At 45.3% G+C, this 19,504-nt stretch overlaps 1 protein-coding gene across 1 annotated transcript in view; it reads right to left on the bottom strand.

The window, feature by feature from the left end:
* upb1 (ureidopropionase, beta) overlaps window positions 1-19,504 on the bottom strand; it is a 152,441-nt gene that overhangs the window by 115,911 nt on the left and 17,026 nt on the right. The window contains exon 2 of the mRNA XM_078226774.1: window positions 7,005-7,176. Within this exon, the coding sequence (XP_078082900.1) occupies window positions 7,005-7,176 (172 nt within the window). The remainder of the gene's footprint in view (window positions 1-7,004; window positions 7,177-19,504) is intronic.

Here is a 19,504-nt window from a genome sequence, read left to right as displayed (position 1 = left end):
TCTATGGCCCTCTCTGCCTCCCTGATGACCCTAAGCTCATCCAACTCCAGCTCCAGCTCCCTAACGCAGTCTTGGAGGAGCTGCAGATGGGTGCACCTCCCACAGGTGTAATCAGTAGGGACACTGACGGTGTCCCTCACCTCAAACATTCTGCAGGAGGTACATTGCACTGCCTTCACTTCCATCCCCTCCATATAACTTACTGCTACAAAGAAAAAGAATTGCTCCAATGGAACACTGAACCCTTTTTCCCCTTCCTCAGAGTGCACTGGGAAAGAAGTTTAAAAAGCAGGAACACAGAGCGGTGACAGTTTAAAAAGCAGGAACACAGAGCGGTGACAGTTTAAAATGCAGGAACACAGAGCGGCGACAGATGAAACCCAAAACTGATATTAAATCCAAACAAACTGAGATTAAATCCAAACAACTGATATTAAATCCAAACAACAACTGAGATTAAACCCAAACAACTGATATTAAATCCAAACAACTGAGATTAAATCCAAACAACTGAGATTAAATCCAAACAACTGAGATTAAATCCAAACAACTGAGATTAAACCCAAACAACTGAGATTAAACCCAAACAACTGAGATTAAACCCAAACAACTGAGATTAAACCCAAACAACTGAGATTAAACCCAAACAACTGAGATTAAATCCAAACAACTGAGATTAAATCCAAACAACTGAGATTAAATCCAAACAACTGAGATTAAATCCAAACAACTGAGATTAAACCCAAACAACTGAGATTAAATCCAAACAACTGAGATTAAACCCAAACAACTGAGATTAAATCCAAACAACTGAGATTAAATCCAAACAACTGAGATTAAACCCAAACAACTGAGATTAAATCCAAACAACTGAGATTAAATCCAAACAACTGAGATTAAACCCAAACAACTGAGATTAAATCCAAACAACTGAGATTAAACCCAAACAACTGAGATTAAATCCAAACAACTGAGATTAAATCCAAACAACTGAGATTAAACCCAAACAACTGAGATTAAATCCAAACAACTGAGATTAAACCCAAACAACTGAGATTAAACCCAAACAACTGATATTAAATCCAAACAACTGAGATTAGAACATAGAACATAGAACATAACAGCGCAGAACAGGCCCTTCGGCCCACGATGTTGCACCGACCAGTTAAAAAAAAACTGTGACCCTCCAACCTAAACCAATTTCTTTTCGTCCATGAACCTATCTACGGATCTCTTAAACGCCCCCAAACTAGGCGCATTTACTACTGATGCTGGCAGGGCATTCCAATCCCTCACCACCCTCTGGGTAAAGAACCTACCCCTGACATCGGTTCTATAACTACCCCCCCTCAATTTAAAGCCATGCCCCCTCGTGCTGGATTTCTCCATCAGAGGAAAAAGGCTATCACTATCCACCCTATCTAAACCTCTAATCATCTTATATGTTTCAATAAGATCCCCTCTTAGCCGCCGCCTTTCCAGCGAAAACAATCCCAAATCCCTCAGCCTCTCCTCATAGGATCTCCCCTCCATACCAGGCAACATCCTGGTAAACCTCCTCTGCACCCTCTCCAAAGCCTCCACATCCTTCCTGTAATGTGGGGACCAGAACTGCACACAGTACTCCAAGTGCGGCCGCACCAGAGTTGTGTACAGTTGCAACATAACGCTACGACTCCTAAATTCAATCCCCCTACCAATAAACGCCAAGACACCATATGCCTTCTTAACAACCTTATCTACTTGATTCCCAACTTTCAGGGATCTATGCACACATACACCTAGATCCCTCTGCTCCTCCACACTATTCAAAGTCCTCCCGTTAGCCCTATACTCAACACATCTGTTATTCCTACCAAAGTGAATTACCTCACACTTCTCCGCATTAAACTCCATCCGCCACCTCTCGGCCCAACTTTGCAACCTGTCTAAGTCTTCCTGCAAACTACGACACCCTTCCTCACTGTCTACCACACCACCGACTTTGGTGTCATCAGCAAATTTGCTAATCCACCCAACTATACCCTCATCCAGATCATTAATAAATATTACAAACAGCAGTGGCCCCAAAACAGATCCCTGAGGTACACCACTTGTAACCGCACTCCATGATGAATATTTACTATCAACCACCACCCTCTGTTTCCTATCCGCTAGCCAATTCCTGATCCAATTTCCTAGATCACCCCCAATCCCATACATCTGCATTTTCTGCAGAAGCCTACCATGGTGAACCTTATCAAACGCCTTACTAAAATCCATATATACCACGTCCACTGCCTTGCCCCCATCCACCTCCTTGGTCACTTTGAGATTAAACCCAAACAACTGAGATTAAACCCAAACAACTGATATTCAACCCAAACAACTGATATTAAACCCAAACAACTGATATTCAACCCAAACAACTGAGATTAAACCCAAACAACTGAGATTAAACCCAAACAACTGAGATTCAACCCAAACAACTGATATTAAACCCAAACAACTGATATTAAATCCAAACAACTGAGATTAAACCCAAACAACTGAGATTAAACCCAAACAACTGATATTCAACCCAAACAACTGATATTCAACCCAAACAACTGATATTAAACCCAAACAACTGATATTCAACCCAAACAACTGAGATTAAACCCAAACAACTGAGATTAAACCCAAACAACTGAGATTAAACCCAAACAACTGATATTAAACCCAAACAACTGATATTAAATCCAAACAACTGAGATTAAACCCAAACAACTGAGATTAAATCCAAACAACTGAGATTAAATCCAAACAACTGAGATTAAACCCAAACAAGTGATATTAAATCCAAACAACTGAGATTAAACCCAAACAACTGAGATTAAACCCAAACAACTGAGATTAAATCCAAACAACTGAGATTAAATCCAAACAACTGAGATTAAATCCAAACAACTGAGATTAAACCCAAACAACTGAGATTAAACCCAAACAACTGAGATTAAATCCAAACAACTGAGATTAAATCCAAACAACTGAGATTAAATCCAAACAACTGAGATTAAATCCAAACAACTGATATTCAACCCAAACAACTGATATTAAACCCAAACAACTGATATTAAACCCAAACAACTGATATTAAATCCAAACAACTGAGATTAAATCCAAACAATTGAGATTAAATCCAAACAACTGAGATTAAATCCAAACAACTGATTGATATAAAAACAACCCAAACAACAATCGCTAGATGTCATTGACATTTAGAAATCTATCAATCTCTATTTTAAAAATACTCAATGAGCAAGCTTCCACTGCCCTCAGGGTATAGAATTCCAAAAATTCACAATCCACTGAGTAAAGAAAATCTCCTCATTTGGATCCTAAGTGACTTCCCCCTTGACTTTTAACAGCTCTCCAAATGTTCCCATCACACCTGTGACAATGCCTGTCCACATGGAGGCTGGAAAATCCTGCCCAAAGAGTATGCAAAGGGACATAGACAGGTTAAGTGAGCAGGCAAAACATTGGCAGATGGAGTCTAACATGAGAAAATGTGAGCTTGTCCACTTTGGCAGGAAGAATAGCAAAGCAAAATATTATTTACAGAGATAGAGACTGCAGCATGCTGTGGTACAGAGGGATTTGGATATCCTACTACATGACTCACAAAAACAGGTACAGCAAGTATTTAGGAAGGCAAATGGAATGTTGGCATTTATTGCAAAAGGGATTGAGTATAAAAATAGGGAAGTGTTATTACAACTGTACAGGCCATTGTGGAGACCCGTAGCTAAAATACTGTTTGTAGTTTTGGTCTATTTAAGGAGTGATATTCTTGCTTTGGAAGCAGTTCAGAGAAGGGTCACTGGGCTGATCCCTGGGATGAAGAGGTTGTTTTATGAAGAAAGGTTGAGCTGTTTGGGCCTGTACTTGTTGGAGTTTAGAAGAATCAAAGGTGCTTTTACTGAAACATACAAGATTCTGAGGGGCGTCAGGCCCGTCAGACCAGGGTAGATGTTGAGAGGTTGCTTCCCCCTCATGGGGAATCTAGAACTTGGGGATAATTTCAGAATAAGTGTCTCCAATTTAAGACAGTGACAAAGAGGAATTTAGTTTTCAGAGGATGGTTAATTTTTGGAATTCTCCTTCCCAGTGAAGTGGAGGTTGATTCATTGAAGAAATTCAAGGCCGAGTTAGACAGAAGTTTGATCTACAAGGGAGTTAACAGCTATGAGTCGCAGACAGGAAAGTGGAGTTAAAGCCACAATCAGATCAGCTACGATCTTATTGAATAGCAGAGCAGGTTAGAGTTCTCCCACTGCTTCTATTTCTTATATTCTTATGTAATATTCACCTCAACTGATCCCCATGGTAGAGGGGTCCACATTCTTATCACGCTCTGGATAAAGCAGTTTCTTCTGAATTCCCTATTGGATTTTCTTGGTGACTGTCCCACATTGATCGCCTCTAGTGGAGCTCTTCATAGAATCCCTACAGTACAGAAGGAGGCTATTCAGCCCATCGATCCTGCACTGACAACAATCTCACCCCCCAGGCCTTATCCCCATAACCCCAACCTTGCTAATTCCCCTGACACTAAGGGGCAATTCAGCATGGCCAATCCATCTAACCTGCACATCTTTGGAATGTGGAAGGAAACTGGAGCACCCGGAGGAAATTCATGCAGACATGCGGAAATGTGCAAATTCAACACATACAGTCCCCAAAAGCTGGAATTAAACCGGGTCCCTGGCACTGAGACAGCAGTGCTAATCACTGTACCACCCTTTCTCACCAGAGGAAACACTTCCACTGTTCACTCCACCAAAACAGTTTCAACTCGTTTCAATCCTGTTCCCACAGTTTAAAACATTCACAAATTGTTACAATGCAGTTCGAGGCCATTCAGCCAATCATGTCAGCACTGGCTCTCCAAATGAGCAATTCACTTAGTACCATTCTCCCTGTAACCCTGCACATTTTTCCTTTTTAGATAACAATCCAATCCCCTTCTGAAAGCCTTGATTGTGCTGGAGGCAGGTTCATTCTCAGAGACTGCATTTTAGACCTCAGCCGCTCGTTGCGTGAAAAAGTTCCCTCTCACATCGCTTTTGCTTCTTTTGCCAATTATTTAAAATCTGTGCCTTCTCGCTCTTGATCCTTTCATGAGCGGCAAAACCATCTCCATATCTACTCTCGTCAGACCCCTCGTGATCTTAAATACCTCTATCAAATCTCCACTTTATAAAATGCTCGATTGAACCTGTCCCAATATCTCTGTCGCATTAACACTCCTGTCAAATACCTTGGGATATTTTATTACGTTAAAGGAATTAAACTAATGCAAGTTATTAATTCATGGTACAGTCCACTTATCCCAAAATAATGTCACCTCTCACTGTTACCAATTGCCCTTCCATCTATGTTGTGGATGCCATCACAGAAAGTTGACTTTAAAACTTGATTGTACATTATAAAGAAGTCAGTGCATATGATCTAATAATCCAATCTCCTTATTCTGTTGGCGTTTAGCAACTGTTTGAATTTCATTCTTGTAATTTGTCTCTCTGGAGCCACTAGATGGATCACTGACTGTCAGACAACTGCTGCGCCTGCATTTTCTTAAACCCCAGGCACAACTGGAAAAAACAATTAATTTCCCAGCTGTTAAGCAAAGTTATTAAATTGTTTAGCATGCTTTTTCATTATTACACTCTATTTTTATCATACATTATCACAGACCATTAAAAATAGCACAGCAAGTTTAAAAAAAACATTCAAGAAGGATGGCAGGGCCTTGCAGTTCATTGAAAGGGATAGAATTGAAGCTAAACTAGTGCACACCACACCGTTCTGGACAGAATGTTATGTCCCTCTCCGCGACCTGAGGTTTGTAGATGAGGGGGACGGGGGAAGATTGCCCGGGGTGGGTGGGGGAGGTTACCGACTAGGTCCTGCCTATCTCAACCTCTCTGCAACTTTACACTAGGACAGGCAAAGCTTAGGCTGGCCCACTCGCTCTTGCCTCAGGTAAGGCCCTAAAGTGGTTAATTCTTGACCTTCTATGGGGCATTTCCATGCTGGTGAGAGGAAGCCTGAAAATTCACTCCGTTCAGGTCTCGGTCAGGAAAGGGTGGTGGGGATGCCACCTTGAGCAGCCTTCTTAACATTGGACCCCCCCTCCCCACACTTCCCCATGCGAGGCTCCATCCCCCCCCCCTCCGCCTCTCCACTGACACCCCCAAACCCTCTTTGCCCAACCCTCCTCCCCCATGAGGTCCCCCAGAACATGGCTGGTCAGATTGGTCAGCAACTCGGAGGCAGGACTTCCTCCTGAGTAAGGGATAAAAGTCCTGCCTCCAGCCAGTTAATGCTCATTGGAGTGTGAAATGGCTGCTGGGGGAGGGATGTGTTTTTATCCAACTCCTCAGATGGCAAGAAGGGAAGCTCCAACCAAACGAAATATCATGTTCCATTTTACCAAAAGACACTGGAGAGAGTGCAAAAAAAGATTCAAGGATGATACCAGAACAGAGATGTTATGCCCATCAGGAAAGACTAAACAAGCGAGGGTTCTTTTCCTTAGAAAAAAGGCCCAGGAGTGGTTCAATAGAAGTCTTTAAAATTATGAAGGAAATTGATAAGAGTAGATAGAGAAAATATTTCTGCTTTTGGGGGAGTCCAAAACTAGGGGCCATGATTGTAAGATATCACTAATAATTCCAATCAGGGTCTCAGGAGAACCTTTTCTATCCACACAGTGGTTAGGATGTGGAACTCCCACAGGAAGTGGTTAAGATGAAAAAGGATGAGATTTAAATGGAAACTAGATAAATACATGAGGAAGACAAGAATAGTAGATTTGTTGATAAGCTGGGAGAAGCATCAGGATAGACTAGTTGGGCCTGTTTCCAGCCTGCGTGTTCTATACAGTTCTACATTGCTTACGAAATGTGCTTGTATTGGTTTGACCATTGTATTGGTTTTCATTTAAACACTGAAGCACACCCACACACTCTCCGCACCTGCTCAGACACAGGTGAATCAGTAGGCAGGAGAATCTTGTTCTGGATTAATCCCACTCGGACAACTCGAGGCTGACGGAGCTGCTCAGGAGAGGCCTCAAACCCATAAGCCTTCAGCTGAAAATCCTTTTCCAGGGATGCTTCCATTGTAGACTTCAACACATCCAGCTTTCTGAAAGACAGTCAAGCCAACATTTACAATCATTGTCAGACAATCCGAAAGCCTGGCTTTTTATTTGTGATTATATTACTGCGTCTGTCCAAAATCTTAGCTTCCGAAAGATAGATGCCCACGAGGGCGCGAGAAAATAAAAATCAAAGCTTCGAGGATTCACATGCAACAAAAATCACCTCATGCCAATAATTTCAGTTGTGGAAACAGCAGATTGATTTGCTGTGTCCCAGAGCTAGGGGCAGGATAAGAAGGTTGGATTTCCATTGTTGATTGATTTGTGTCTATTAGAGAGCAGGCAGGGCTGGATAATCATCTTAGCGGGGGAGGGTGTCTGAGAAATGAACGACAAAGTGGGTGCTTTGACTTCAAACTGAAACTAGAATAGGTAAAATGTGAGAGGAGTTATCCTTTCAGTATATCTGTAGTAGCCAGACACTGTTTAATGGGAGGTACCATGTTGATATACATCCCGCCCAGGCACGCACCATGGAGAGATCACTCCAGTGACCAATTGGCACGCACCCATTGTCTCTCAAGACAGGGAAGCCAAGGAAGCACCATTTTAATTTGTGAATGTTACTCAAGAGATCGGAGATCCTCTGGCCCTCAGTTGACCTCAATATTTGTACAGCTGCTGGCTGGCCTTTGATGCCCCGACTCCAGTAAAAGTTTCATTCTCTCCCAACCTGACAAAGTCCCACATGGCAGGTTGGTTAAAAAGGTTAAGGCTTATGGGATACAAGGAGAACTGGCTTGGCCATAGGAGACAGAGGGTAGCGGTCGAAGGGTCTTTTTCCGGCTGGAGGTCTGTGACCAGTGGTGTTCCGCAGGGCTCTGTACTGGGACCTCTGCTATTTGTGATATATATATATATATATATAAATGATCTGGAAGAAAGTGTAACTGGTGTTATCAGCAAGTTTGCGGATGACACGAAGATGGCTGGACTTGCGGATAGCGATGAGCATTGTCGGGCAATACAGCAGGATATAGATAGGCTGGAAAATTGGGCGGAGAGGTGGCAGATGGAATTTAATCCGGATAAATGCGAAGTGATGCATTTTGGAAGAAATAATGTAGGGAGGAGTTATACAATAAATGGCAGAGTCATCAAGGGTATAGAAACACAGAGGGACCTAGGTATGCAAGTCCACAAATCCTTGAAGGTGGCAACACAGGTGGAGAAGGTGGTGAAGAAGGCATATGGTATGCTTGCCTTTATAGGATGGGGTATAGAGTATAAAAGCTGGAGTCTGATGATGCAGCTGTATAAATGTGGTTAGGCCACATTTGGAGTACTGCGTCCAGTTCTGGTCGCCGCACTACCAGAAGGATGTGGAGGCGTTAGAGAGAGTGCAGAGAAGGTTTACCAGGATGTTGCCTGGTATGGGGGGGCCTTAGCTATGAGGAGAGATTGGGTAAACTGGGGTTGTTCTCTCTGGAAAGACGGAGAATGAGGGGAAATCTAATAGAGGTGTACAAGATTATGAAGGGGATAGATAGGGTGAACAGTGGGAAGCTTTTTCCCAGATTAGAAGTGACGATCACGAGGGCTCAAGGTGAGAGGGGCGAAGTATAACTCAGATATTAGAGGGATGTTTTTTACACAGAAGGTGGTGGGGGCCTGGAATGCGCTGCCAAGTAGGGTGGTGGAGGCAGACACACTGACAGCGTTTAAGACTTACCTGGACAGTCACATGAGCAGCCTGGGATTGGAGGGATACAAACGATTGGTCGAGTTGGACCAAGGAGCGGCACAGGCTTAGAGGGCCGAAGGGCCTGTTTCCTGTGCTGTACTGTTCTTTGTTCTTTGATTGTTCGCGTAGTATGGCACTAGTCTTTGCTTCCTCATCCACAAGGTAACGAGTGTAGAGAGAGACTCCGCAGACAAAACTGGCCCCATTCCAGAATCACCAGAGATAATTATAATTTCGCTCTGCCCCTAAACTTCTCAAACTCTTTCCTCCTTCCACCGTCACCTTCAAGAACAAACCACAAGGAGCTCATGAACTTGTGCCATTAAGGTCCCAATTATCATAGAAATCATAGAAACCCTACAGTGCAGAAGGAGGCCATTCGGCCCATCAAGTCTGCACCGACCACAATCCCACCCTGGCCCTACCCCCACATATTTTACCCACTAATCCCTCTAACCTACGCATCCCAGGACTCTAAGGGGCAATTTTTTTAACCTGGCCAATCAACCTAACCTGCACATCTTTGGACTGTGGGAGGAAACCGGAGCACCCGGAGGAAACCCACGCAGACACGAGGAGAATGTGCAAACTCCACACAGACAGTGACCCGAACCGGGAATCGAACCCAGGACCCTGGAGCTGTGAAGCAGCAGTGCTAACCACTGTGCTACCGTGCCGCCGTGTTGCTGGTGGTGTTCCCCAATCCCACAATTCCCTACATGTCAAACCCACTCTCTTCCCAGCACCCACATCACACCAGCACCTGCCTACGCTCAGCTCCCTCAGTTTCTGTCGTCTCCCCTGATGTTCATCTTGTCAATGAGATCTCTCGAGCCTCAAAACTTTGAATGGCTTTGTACCCCTTATCTAAGAAAAGATATACTGGCATTGGAGGCAGTCCAGAGAAGGCTAACATAGAACATAGAACAGTACAGCACTTCGGCCCTCGATGTTGTGCCGAGCTTTGTCCAAAACCAAGATCAAGCTATCCCACTCCCTATCATTCTGGTGCGCTCCATGTGCCTATCCAATAACCGCTTGAAAGTTCCTAAAGTGCCCGACTCCACTATCACAGCAGGCAGTCCATTCCACACCCCAACCACTCTCTGAGTAAAGAACCTACCTCGGACATCCCTCCTATATCCCCCACCATGAACCTTATAGTTATGCCCCCTAGTAACAGCTACATCCACCCGAGGAAATAGTCTCTGAACGTCCACTCTATCTATCCCCCTCATCATCTTATAAACCTCTATTAAGTCGCCTCTCATCCTCCTCCGCTCTAAAGAGAAAAGCCCTAGCTCCCTCAACCTTTCCTCATAAGACCTACCCTCGAAACCAGGCAGCATCCTGGTAAATCTCCTCTGCACTCTTTCCAATGCTTCCACATCGTTCTTACAGTGAGGTGACCAGAACTGCACACAATATTCCAAATGTGGTCTCACCAAGGTCCTGTACAGTTGCAGCATAACCCCATGGCTCTTAAACTCAAACCCCTTGTTAATAAACGCTAACACACTATAGGCCTTCTTCAGGGCTCTATCCACTTGAGTGGCAACCTTCAGAGATCTGTGGATATGAACCCCAAGAGCTCTCTGTTCCTCCACAATCCTCAGAACCCCGCCGTTGACCCTGTAATCCGCATTCAAATTTGTCCGACCAAAATGAACCACCTCGCACTTATCAGGGTTAAACTCCATCTGCCATTTTTCGGCCCAGCTTTGCATCCCATCAATGTCTCTTTGCAGCCTACAACAGCTCTCCATCTCATCCACTACTCCACCAATCTTGGTGTCGTCAGCAAATTTACTGACCCACCCTTCAGCCCCCTCCTCCAAATCATTGATAAAAATCACAAATAGCAGAGGACCCAGCACTGATCCCTGTGGTACGCTGCTGGTCATTAGGTTGATCCCGGGGTATGGACGGATTTTCTTATGAGGAGAGATTGAGTACGTTGGGTCTGTACTCACTGGAGTTTAGAAAAGGGGCAACTCTACTGAGACATAGGATTCTCAGGGGGCTTAGCAGGGTAGATGCCGAGATGTTGTTTCCCCTTGTGGGAGAGTCTAGGACCAGAGGGCATAAACTCAGAGTAAGGGGTCACCCATTTGAGAGAGAGATGAGTGAGGAATTTCTTCTGAGGGTAGTAAATCTGTGGAAATCTTTACCACAGAGGGCTGTACAGGCTGGGCCATTAGGTATGTTCAAGGCAGAAATAGACAGGTTTTTAATCAGTAAGGGAATCAAGAGTTATGGGGATAACGTGGAAAACTCAGGATTATCACATCAGATCAGCCATGATCTCAATGAATGGGGGAATGGACTCCATGGAGGTCTGGAGTGCATCTGCTTCAATGCAAGGAGCGTCACGGGCAAGACAGACGAGCTTAGAGCCTTAATACTTGCGCGGAACTTGGATGTGGTTGCAGTGACAGAGACTTGGTTAAAAGAAGGACAGGATTGGCAGCTGAATATTCCAGGGTACAAGTGTTTTAGGCGAGAGAGGAGGGGCGAAGAGAGGTGGGGGAGTAACAATGCTGGTTAGGGAGCATATTACAGCGGCACAGAGGGTGGACAATAAGGAAGGGTCAGGTAACGAGTCACTGTGGGTGGAGCTCAGAAACAGGAAGGGCACAGTCACTATGCTGGAGGTATACTACAGGCCTCCAAACAGCCCACGGGAAGTTGAGGAACGGATATGCAAGGAGATTCTGTACAGGTGCAGAAAAAATAGGGTGGTTGTAGTGGGAGACTTTAATTTCCCTTTGATAGACTGGAAATCGCTTAGGGCTGGGGGCCTGGACGGGGAAGAATTTATAAAATGCGGACAGGAAGGTTCTTTGGAACAATATGTTGACAGTCCAACTAGAGAGGGGGCTATACTAGACCTAGTACTGGGGAATGAGCCTGGTCAGGTCATCAAAGTTGCAGTAGGGGAACATGTGGCAAATAGTGACCACAATTCTGTAAACTTTAGGATAGTAAAGGAAAAAGATGTGTTGTCCTATGGGTAAGGTGCTGAATTGGGGGAAGGCTAACTACAGCCGGATTAGGCAGCTGTTGCTTGGGAGAGGCTGTTCGAGGGTAAATCCACATCTGGCATGTGAAAGTCTTTTAAGGAGCAGTTGATAGGACTGTAGGACAGGCATGTGCCTATAAAAGAGGAAGGATAGGAAAGGTAGGATTCGAGAGCCGTGGATAACCAGTGAAATTGTGGGTCTAATCAAAAAGAAAAAAAAAAAGAGGCATACATGAGGTCCAGACAGCTAAAAACAGATGGAGCACTGGAGGAATACAGAGAAAGTAGAAAAGAACTCAAACAGGGAGTTAGAAGGGCAAAAAGGGGTCACGAAATGTCCTTGGCAGGCAGGAGTAAGGAGAATCCCAAGGCATTTTATACATACGTTAGGAACAAGAGGGTTGTTAGGGAAAGAATTGGACCTCTCAGGGACAAAGGAGGGGAATTATGCTTAGAACCAAAGGAAGTAGGTGAGATCCTAAACGAATACTTTGCATCAGTATTCACAAAGGAGAGGGACATGTTGACTGGTAGCGTCTCAGAGAGATGTGTTGACCCGTTAGAAAAAATCTCAATTACAAGGGAGGAAGTGTTAGGTTTTTTTGGAAACATTAAGACAGATAAATCCCCAGGGCCAGATGGCATCTATCCTAGACTCCTCAGGGAGGCAAGAGATGCAATTGCTGGGCCACCAACAGAAATCTTTGTCTCTTCACTGGACACAGGTGAGGTGCCAGAGGATTGGAGGATAGCAAATGTGGTCCCGTTATTTAAGAAGGGTAGCAAGGATAACCCGGGTAATTATAGGCCGGTGAGCTTGACGTCCGTGGTAGGGAAGTTGTTGGAGAAGATTCTTAGAGATAGGATATATGCACATTTAGAACTGAATAACCTCATTAGCGATAGACAGCGTGGTTTTGTACGAGGGAGGTCATGCCTCACAAATGTGGTTGGGTTTTTTGAGGTGGTGACAAAAACGATTGACGAAGGAAGGGCCGTGGATGTTGTCTATATGGATTTTAGTAAAGCGTTTGACAAGGTCCCTCATGGCAGGCTGGTGCAAAAGTTTAAATCTCACGGGATAAAAGGTGAGCTAGCTAGATGGGTGGAGAACTGGCTTAGCCATAGAAGACAGAGGGTAGCAGTGGAGGAGTCTTTTTCCGGTTGGAGGTCTGTGACTAGTGGTGTTCCACAGGACTCTGTACTAGGACCTCTGCTGTTTGTGATATAGATAAATGATTTGGAGGAAGATGTAACTGGTGTGATCAGTAAGTTTGCGGACGACACGAAGATTGCTGGAGTTGCGGATAGTGGTGAACATTGTCAGAGAATACAGCAGGATATAGATAGGCTGGAACATTGGGCGGAGAAATGGCAGATGGAATTTAATCCAGATAAATGCGAAGTGATGCATTTCGGTAGATCTAATGTAAGGGGGAGCTATACAATAAATGGCAGAACCATCAGGAGTACAGACACACAGAGGGACCTGGGTGTACAAGTCCACAGATCCTTAAAGGTGGCAGCACAGGTGGAGAGGATGGTGAAGGCGGCATATGGCATGCTTGCCTTTATTGGTTGGGGCATAGAATATAAAAGTTGGCATATGATGTTGCAGCTGTATAGAACGTTGGTTAGGCCACATTTGGAATACTGCGTCCAGTTCTGATCGCCTCACTACCAGAAGGACATGGAGGCTTTGGAGAGAGTACAGAGAAGGTTTACCAGGATGTTGCCTGGTATGGAGGGTCTTAGCTATGAGGAGAGATTGGGTAAACTGGGGTTGTTCTCCCTGGAAAGACGGAGGATGAGGGGCGACCTAATAGAGGTGTATAAAATTATGAAGGGCATAGATAGGGTGAACAGTGGGAAGCTGTTTCCCAGGTTGGAGGTGACGAACACAAGGGGTCACGGGTTCAAGGTGAGGGGGGCAAGGTTCAACACAGATGTCAGGGGGACCTATTTTACACAGAGGGTGGTGGGGGCCTGGAATGCGCTGCCAAGCAAGGTGATTGAGGCAGACACGCTGGAATCGTTTAAGACTTATCTAGATAACCACATGAACAGACTGGGAATAGAGGGATACAAAAGAATGGTCTAGTTGGGCACATGAGCGGCGCAGGCTTGGAGGGCTAAAGGGCCTGTTCCTGTGCTGTATTGTTCTTTCATGGGCTGAATGGCCGACTTCTGCTTTTATGTCTTACGGTGTTACTAAACTGCTCATCACCCAATTGTACAAGGTTTTGGTGAGGCCACATCTGGAATATTGTGTACAGTTTTGGTCTCCACATTTAAGAAAGGATATACTTGCATTGGGGACGGTAGAGTGAAGGTTCACTAGACTGGTCCCTGGGATGAGGTTGAGTACATTTTCTCTGAGTTAAGAAGAATAAGAGGCGATCTCATTGAAACTTACGAGATTCTGAAGCAGTTTGACAGGGTGAACACAAAGATTGTTTCCGCTGGTCAGGGAATCTAAAGCACAAGGTCACAGTCTTAGAATAAGGGGTCCATCATATAGGACTGAGATGAGGTGAAATTAAAATGATAAACAAGAAGATTAGCATTGGGGTGAGGTGTTAGAATGTCAAAAATCCAAATCCTGCCTCCAGCTCCAGATTTTTACAGAGGCTGTAAGAGACCGGCAAACAACAGAGTCACAGGAAATGGGTTGATATTTGAGTTTGTGTAATTATCATTTTAAATTTGGATGGTTGGGTTTTCCTCCAATGGTATTGCCCTCATTTGGTTCAACTCTTATCTATCCAATCATACCCATAGTATCTCTGAGAATGGCCCGTCTCTCTGGAGGTCCCAAGCTCTCCTTCAGCTACGAGCTGCCCCTGAGCAACATCAACCACATAAATGTCCCCTCCTCACCCAGCCCTGATACCGCTCTCAAACTCTTCGCTGCCCAAGGTCTCACTCTGCCTGTCCTCCAATACCCAATTACAGACCAGTCATAAATTCATCCAGATCAAAACCATCATAGAACCATAGAAAATTACAGCTCAGAAACAGGCCTTTTGGCCCTTCTTGTCTGTGCCGAACCATTTTTTGCCTAGTCCCACTGACCTGCACTTGGACCATATCCCCCCACACCTCTCTCATCCGTGAACCCGTCCAAGTTTTTCTTAAATGTTAAAAGTGACCCCGCATTTACCACTTTATCCGGCAGCGCATTCCACACTCCCACCACTCTCATAGAACATAGAACAGTACAGCACAGAACAGGCCCTTCGGCCCACGATGTTGTGCCGAGCTTTATCTGAAACCAAGATCAAGCTATCCCACTCCCTATCATCCTGGTGTGCTCCATGTGCCTATCCAATAACCGCTTAAATGTTCCTAAAGTGTCTGATTCCACTATCACTGCAGGCAGTCCATTCCACACCCCAACCACTCTCTGCGTCAAGAACCTACCTCTGATATCCGTCCTGTATCTCCCACCACGAACCCTATAGTTATGCCCCCTTGTAATAGCTCCATCCACCCGAGGAAATAGTCTTTGAACGTTCACTCTATCTATCCCCTTCATCATTTTATAAACCTCTATTAAGTCTCCCCTCAGCCTCCTCCGCTCCAGAGAGAACAGCCCTAGCTCCCTCAACCTTTCCTCATATGACCTACCCTCCAAACCAGGCAGCATCCTGGTAAATCTCCTCTGCACTCTTTCCAGCGCTTCCACATCCTTCTTATAGTGAGGTGACCAGAACTGCACACAATATTCCAAATGTGGTCTCACCAAGGTCCTGTACAGTTGCAGCATAACCCCACGGCTCTTAAACTCCAACCCCCTGTTAATAAAAGCTAACACACTATAGGCCTTCTTCACAGCTCTATCCACTTGAGTGGCAACCTTTAGAGATCTGTGGATATGGACCCCAAGATCTCTCTGTTCCTCCACAGTCTTCAGAACCCTACCTTTGACCCTGTAATCCACATTTAAATTAGTCCTACCAAAATGAATCACCTCACATTTATCAGGGTTAAACTCCATTTGCCATTTTTCAGCCCAGCTTTGCATCCTATCTATGTCTCTTTGCAGCCTACAACACCCCTCCACCTCATCCACTACTCCACCAATCTTGGTGTCATCAGCAAATTTACTGATCCACCCTTCAGCCCCCTCCTCTAAGTCATTAATAAAAATCACAAAGAGCAGAGGACCAAGCACTGATCCCTGCGGCACACCGCTAGCAACCTGCCTCCAATCCGAAAATTTTCCATCGACCACCACCCTCTGTCTTCGGTCAGACAGCCAGTTACCTATCCAATCGGCCAACTTTCCCTCTATCCCACACCTCCTCACTTTCATCATAAGCCGACCATGGGGGACCTTATCAAACGCCTTACTAAAATCCATGTATATGACATCAACTGCCCTACCTTCATCAACACACTTAGTTACCTCCTCAAAGAATTCTATCAAATTTGTGAGGCACGACTTGCCCTTCACGAATCCGTGCTGACTATCTCGGATTAATCCGCATCTTTCTAAATGGTCGTAAATCCCATCTCTAAGGACCTTTTCCATCAATTTACCAACCACCGAAGAAAGACTAACCGGTCTATAATTACCAGGGTCATTTCTATTCCCTTTCTTAAACAGAGGAACAACATTCGCCATTCTCCAGTCCTCTGGCACCATCCCCGTGGACAGCGAGGACCCAAAGATCAACGCCAAAGGCTCTGCAATCTCATCCCTTGCCTCCCACAGAATCCTAGGATACATTTCATCAGGCCCAGGGGACTTATCGACCTTCAGTTTATTCAAAACTGCCAAGACATCCTCCCTCCGAACATCTATTTCCTCCAGCCTATTAGCCTGTAACACCTTCTCTTCCTCAAAAACATGGCCCCTCTCCTTGGTGAACACTGAAGAAAAGTATTCATTCATCACCTCGCCTATCTCTACTGCCTCTACTGTTCCCACTACTGTCCTTGACCGGCCCTAACCTCACCCTGGTCATTCTTTTATTCCTCACATAAGAGTAAAAAGCCTTGGGGTTTTCCTTGATCTGACCCGCCAAGGACTTCTCATGTCCCCTCCTAGCTCTCCTAAGCCCCTTTTTCAGCTCATTCCTTGCTAACTTGTACCCTCAATCGAGCCATCTGAACCTTGTTTCCTCATCCCTACATAAGCTTCCCTCTTCCTTTTCACAAGACATTCCACCTCTTTCGTGAACCATGGTTCCCTCACTCGGCCATTTCCTCCCTGCCTGACAGGAACATACCTATCAAGGACATCCAGTATTTGTTCCTTGAAAAAGTTCCACTTTTCATTAGTTCCTTTCTCTGACAGTTTCTGTTCCCAACTTGTGCCCCCTAATTCTTGCCTAATCGCATCATAATTACCCCTCCCCCAATTGTAAACCTTGCCCTGCTGTACGGCCCTATCCCTCTCCATTGCAATAACAAAAGACACCGAATTGTGGTCACGATCTCCAAATTGCTCTCCCACAACCAAATCTAACACTTGGCCCGGTTCATTTCCCAGTACCAAATCCAATGTGGCCTCACCTCTAGTCGGCCCATCCACATATTGTGTCAGGAAACCCTCCCGCACACACTGCACAAAAACTGCCCCATCCAAACTATTTGACCTACAAAGGTTCCAATCAATATTTGGAAAGTTAAAGTCCCCCATGACAACTACCCTGTGACCCCCACACATATCCATAATCTGCTTAGCAATTTCTTCCTCCACATCTCTATTACTATTTGGGGGCCTATAGTAAACTCCTAGCAACGTGACCGCTCCTTTCCTATTTCTAACTTCAGCCCATATTACCTCAGTGTGCAGATCCCCCACGAAGTGCCTTTCCGCAGCCGTTAAACTATCCTTGATTAACAATGCCACTCCTCCACCTCTTTTACCAGCTTCCCTACACTTAGTGAAACATCTATACCCCGGAACGTCCACCAACCATTCCTGTCCTTGTTCTACCCACGTCTCCGTAATGGCCACAACATCGTAGTCCCAAGTACCAATCCACGCCCCAAGTTCATCTACCTTGTTCCGGATGCTCCTTGCATTGAAGTAGACACACTTCAACCCACCTTCCTGTCTACCAGTACCCACCCTTGACCCTGATACCTTCCCCAATACCTCACCACCCTCACTGACTTCTGGACTACAACTCCCTTTCCCACTCCCCTGACAAATTAGTTTAAACCCCCCTGAAGAGCTGTAACAAATTTCCCTCCGAGGATATTGGTGCCCCTCTGGTTCAGGTGCACCCCGTCCTGTTTGTACAGGTCCCACCTTCCCCAGAACGTGTTCCAATTATCCACGTATCTGAAACCCTCCCTCCTACACCATCCCTGCAACCACATATTTAACTGCACTCTCTCCCTGTTCCTCAACTCGCTATCACGTGGTACCGGCAACGTACCAGAGATGACCACATGTTTCGTCCTGGCTCTCAGCTTCCAGCCCAGCTCCAGAAATTCCTGCTTTAAATCCCCGTCCCTTCTCTTACCTATGTCATTGGTACCAATGTGCACCACGACTTGTGACTGTTTCCCCTCCCCCTTCAGAATCTGGAAAACACAGTCTGAGACATCACGGACCTTGGCATCCGGTAGGCAACATACCATCCGTGAGTCTCTTTTGCTGCCACAGAACCTCCTATCTATCCCTTTAACTAACGAGTCCCCAATAACTATCGCCCTCCCGCTCTCCCCCTTTCCCTCCCGAGCCACAGAGACGGACACAGTGCTGGAGATCCTCTCACTGCGGCTCCCCACTGGTATGTCATCCCCCTCAACCGTATCCAAAGCGGAATACTTGTTGCTAAGGGGAACGACCACCGGGGATCCCTGCACGGACTGCTTCCTCCCAGCCCCTCTCACCGTCACCCATCTGTTTTCAATCCTCGGAGTAACTGTATTCCTAAAGCTTGTGTCTATGGCCATCTCTGCGTCCCTGATGATCCTAAGTTCATCCAACTCCAGCTCCAGTTCCCTAACACGGTTTTGGAGGAGCTGCAGATGGGTGCACTTCCCACAGGTGTAATCAGTAGGGACACTGTCGTCGTCCCTCACCTCAAACATAGTGCAAGAGGAACATTGCACTGCCTGCACACCCATCCCCTCTAGATACCTTGCCAGTACCAGGTAGAAAGTGCAAAAATGAATTCAACTCACCCCTACTCGCCCTTTCAGCCTAAGCCCTGTGAGCCAAAGTCTTATAGCTCACACTCTGCTTCCCACACACTCCACTGTCCGCTCCCGACGCTGCCCGCTGTATACTGCAGCCTACCTTTTATACTTCACGCGCTTAAAAAACCCTTCCCAGACTCCTTTGCTGCCCACTTCTAGTTTTCACTTTAAACTTGAAAAACTGCTGTTAAAGTAAAGGCCAAAAAAATACACACACTAGCTGACTAATTAAATAAATAAACAATTCAATTAATCTCTCACCAGCACTGCTGCTTTCAATCACCCCTCTCAGCTTGCTCCAGTGGATCAATGAGGGGGAACCTCCCAGGTAACTGACTTTTAAAGTTAAAATAACAACCCTTCCCAGACTCCTTTGCTGCCCACTTCTAGTTTTCACTTTAAATTAAAGAAATTTCACTTTAAATTAAAGAAATTCTTT

Source organism: Mustelus asterias, chromosome 13 (assembly GCF_964213995.1).
Source record: "Mustelus asterias chromosome 13, sMusAst1.hap1.1, whole genome shotgun sequence".
Taxonomy (NCBI): domain Eukaryota; kingdom Metazoa; phylum Chordata; class Chondrichthyes; order Carcharhiniformes; family Triakidae; genus Mustelus; species Mustelus asterias.
The sequence above is the reverse complement of the archived record's forward strand: the minus strand, read 5'-3'. Positions and strand labels throughout refer to the sequence as shown.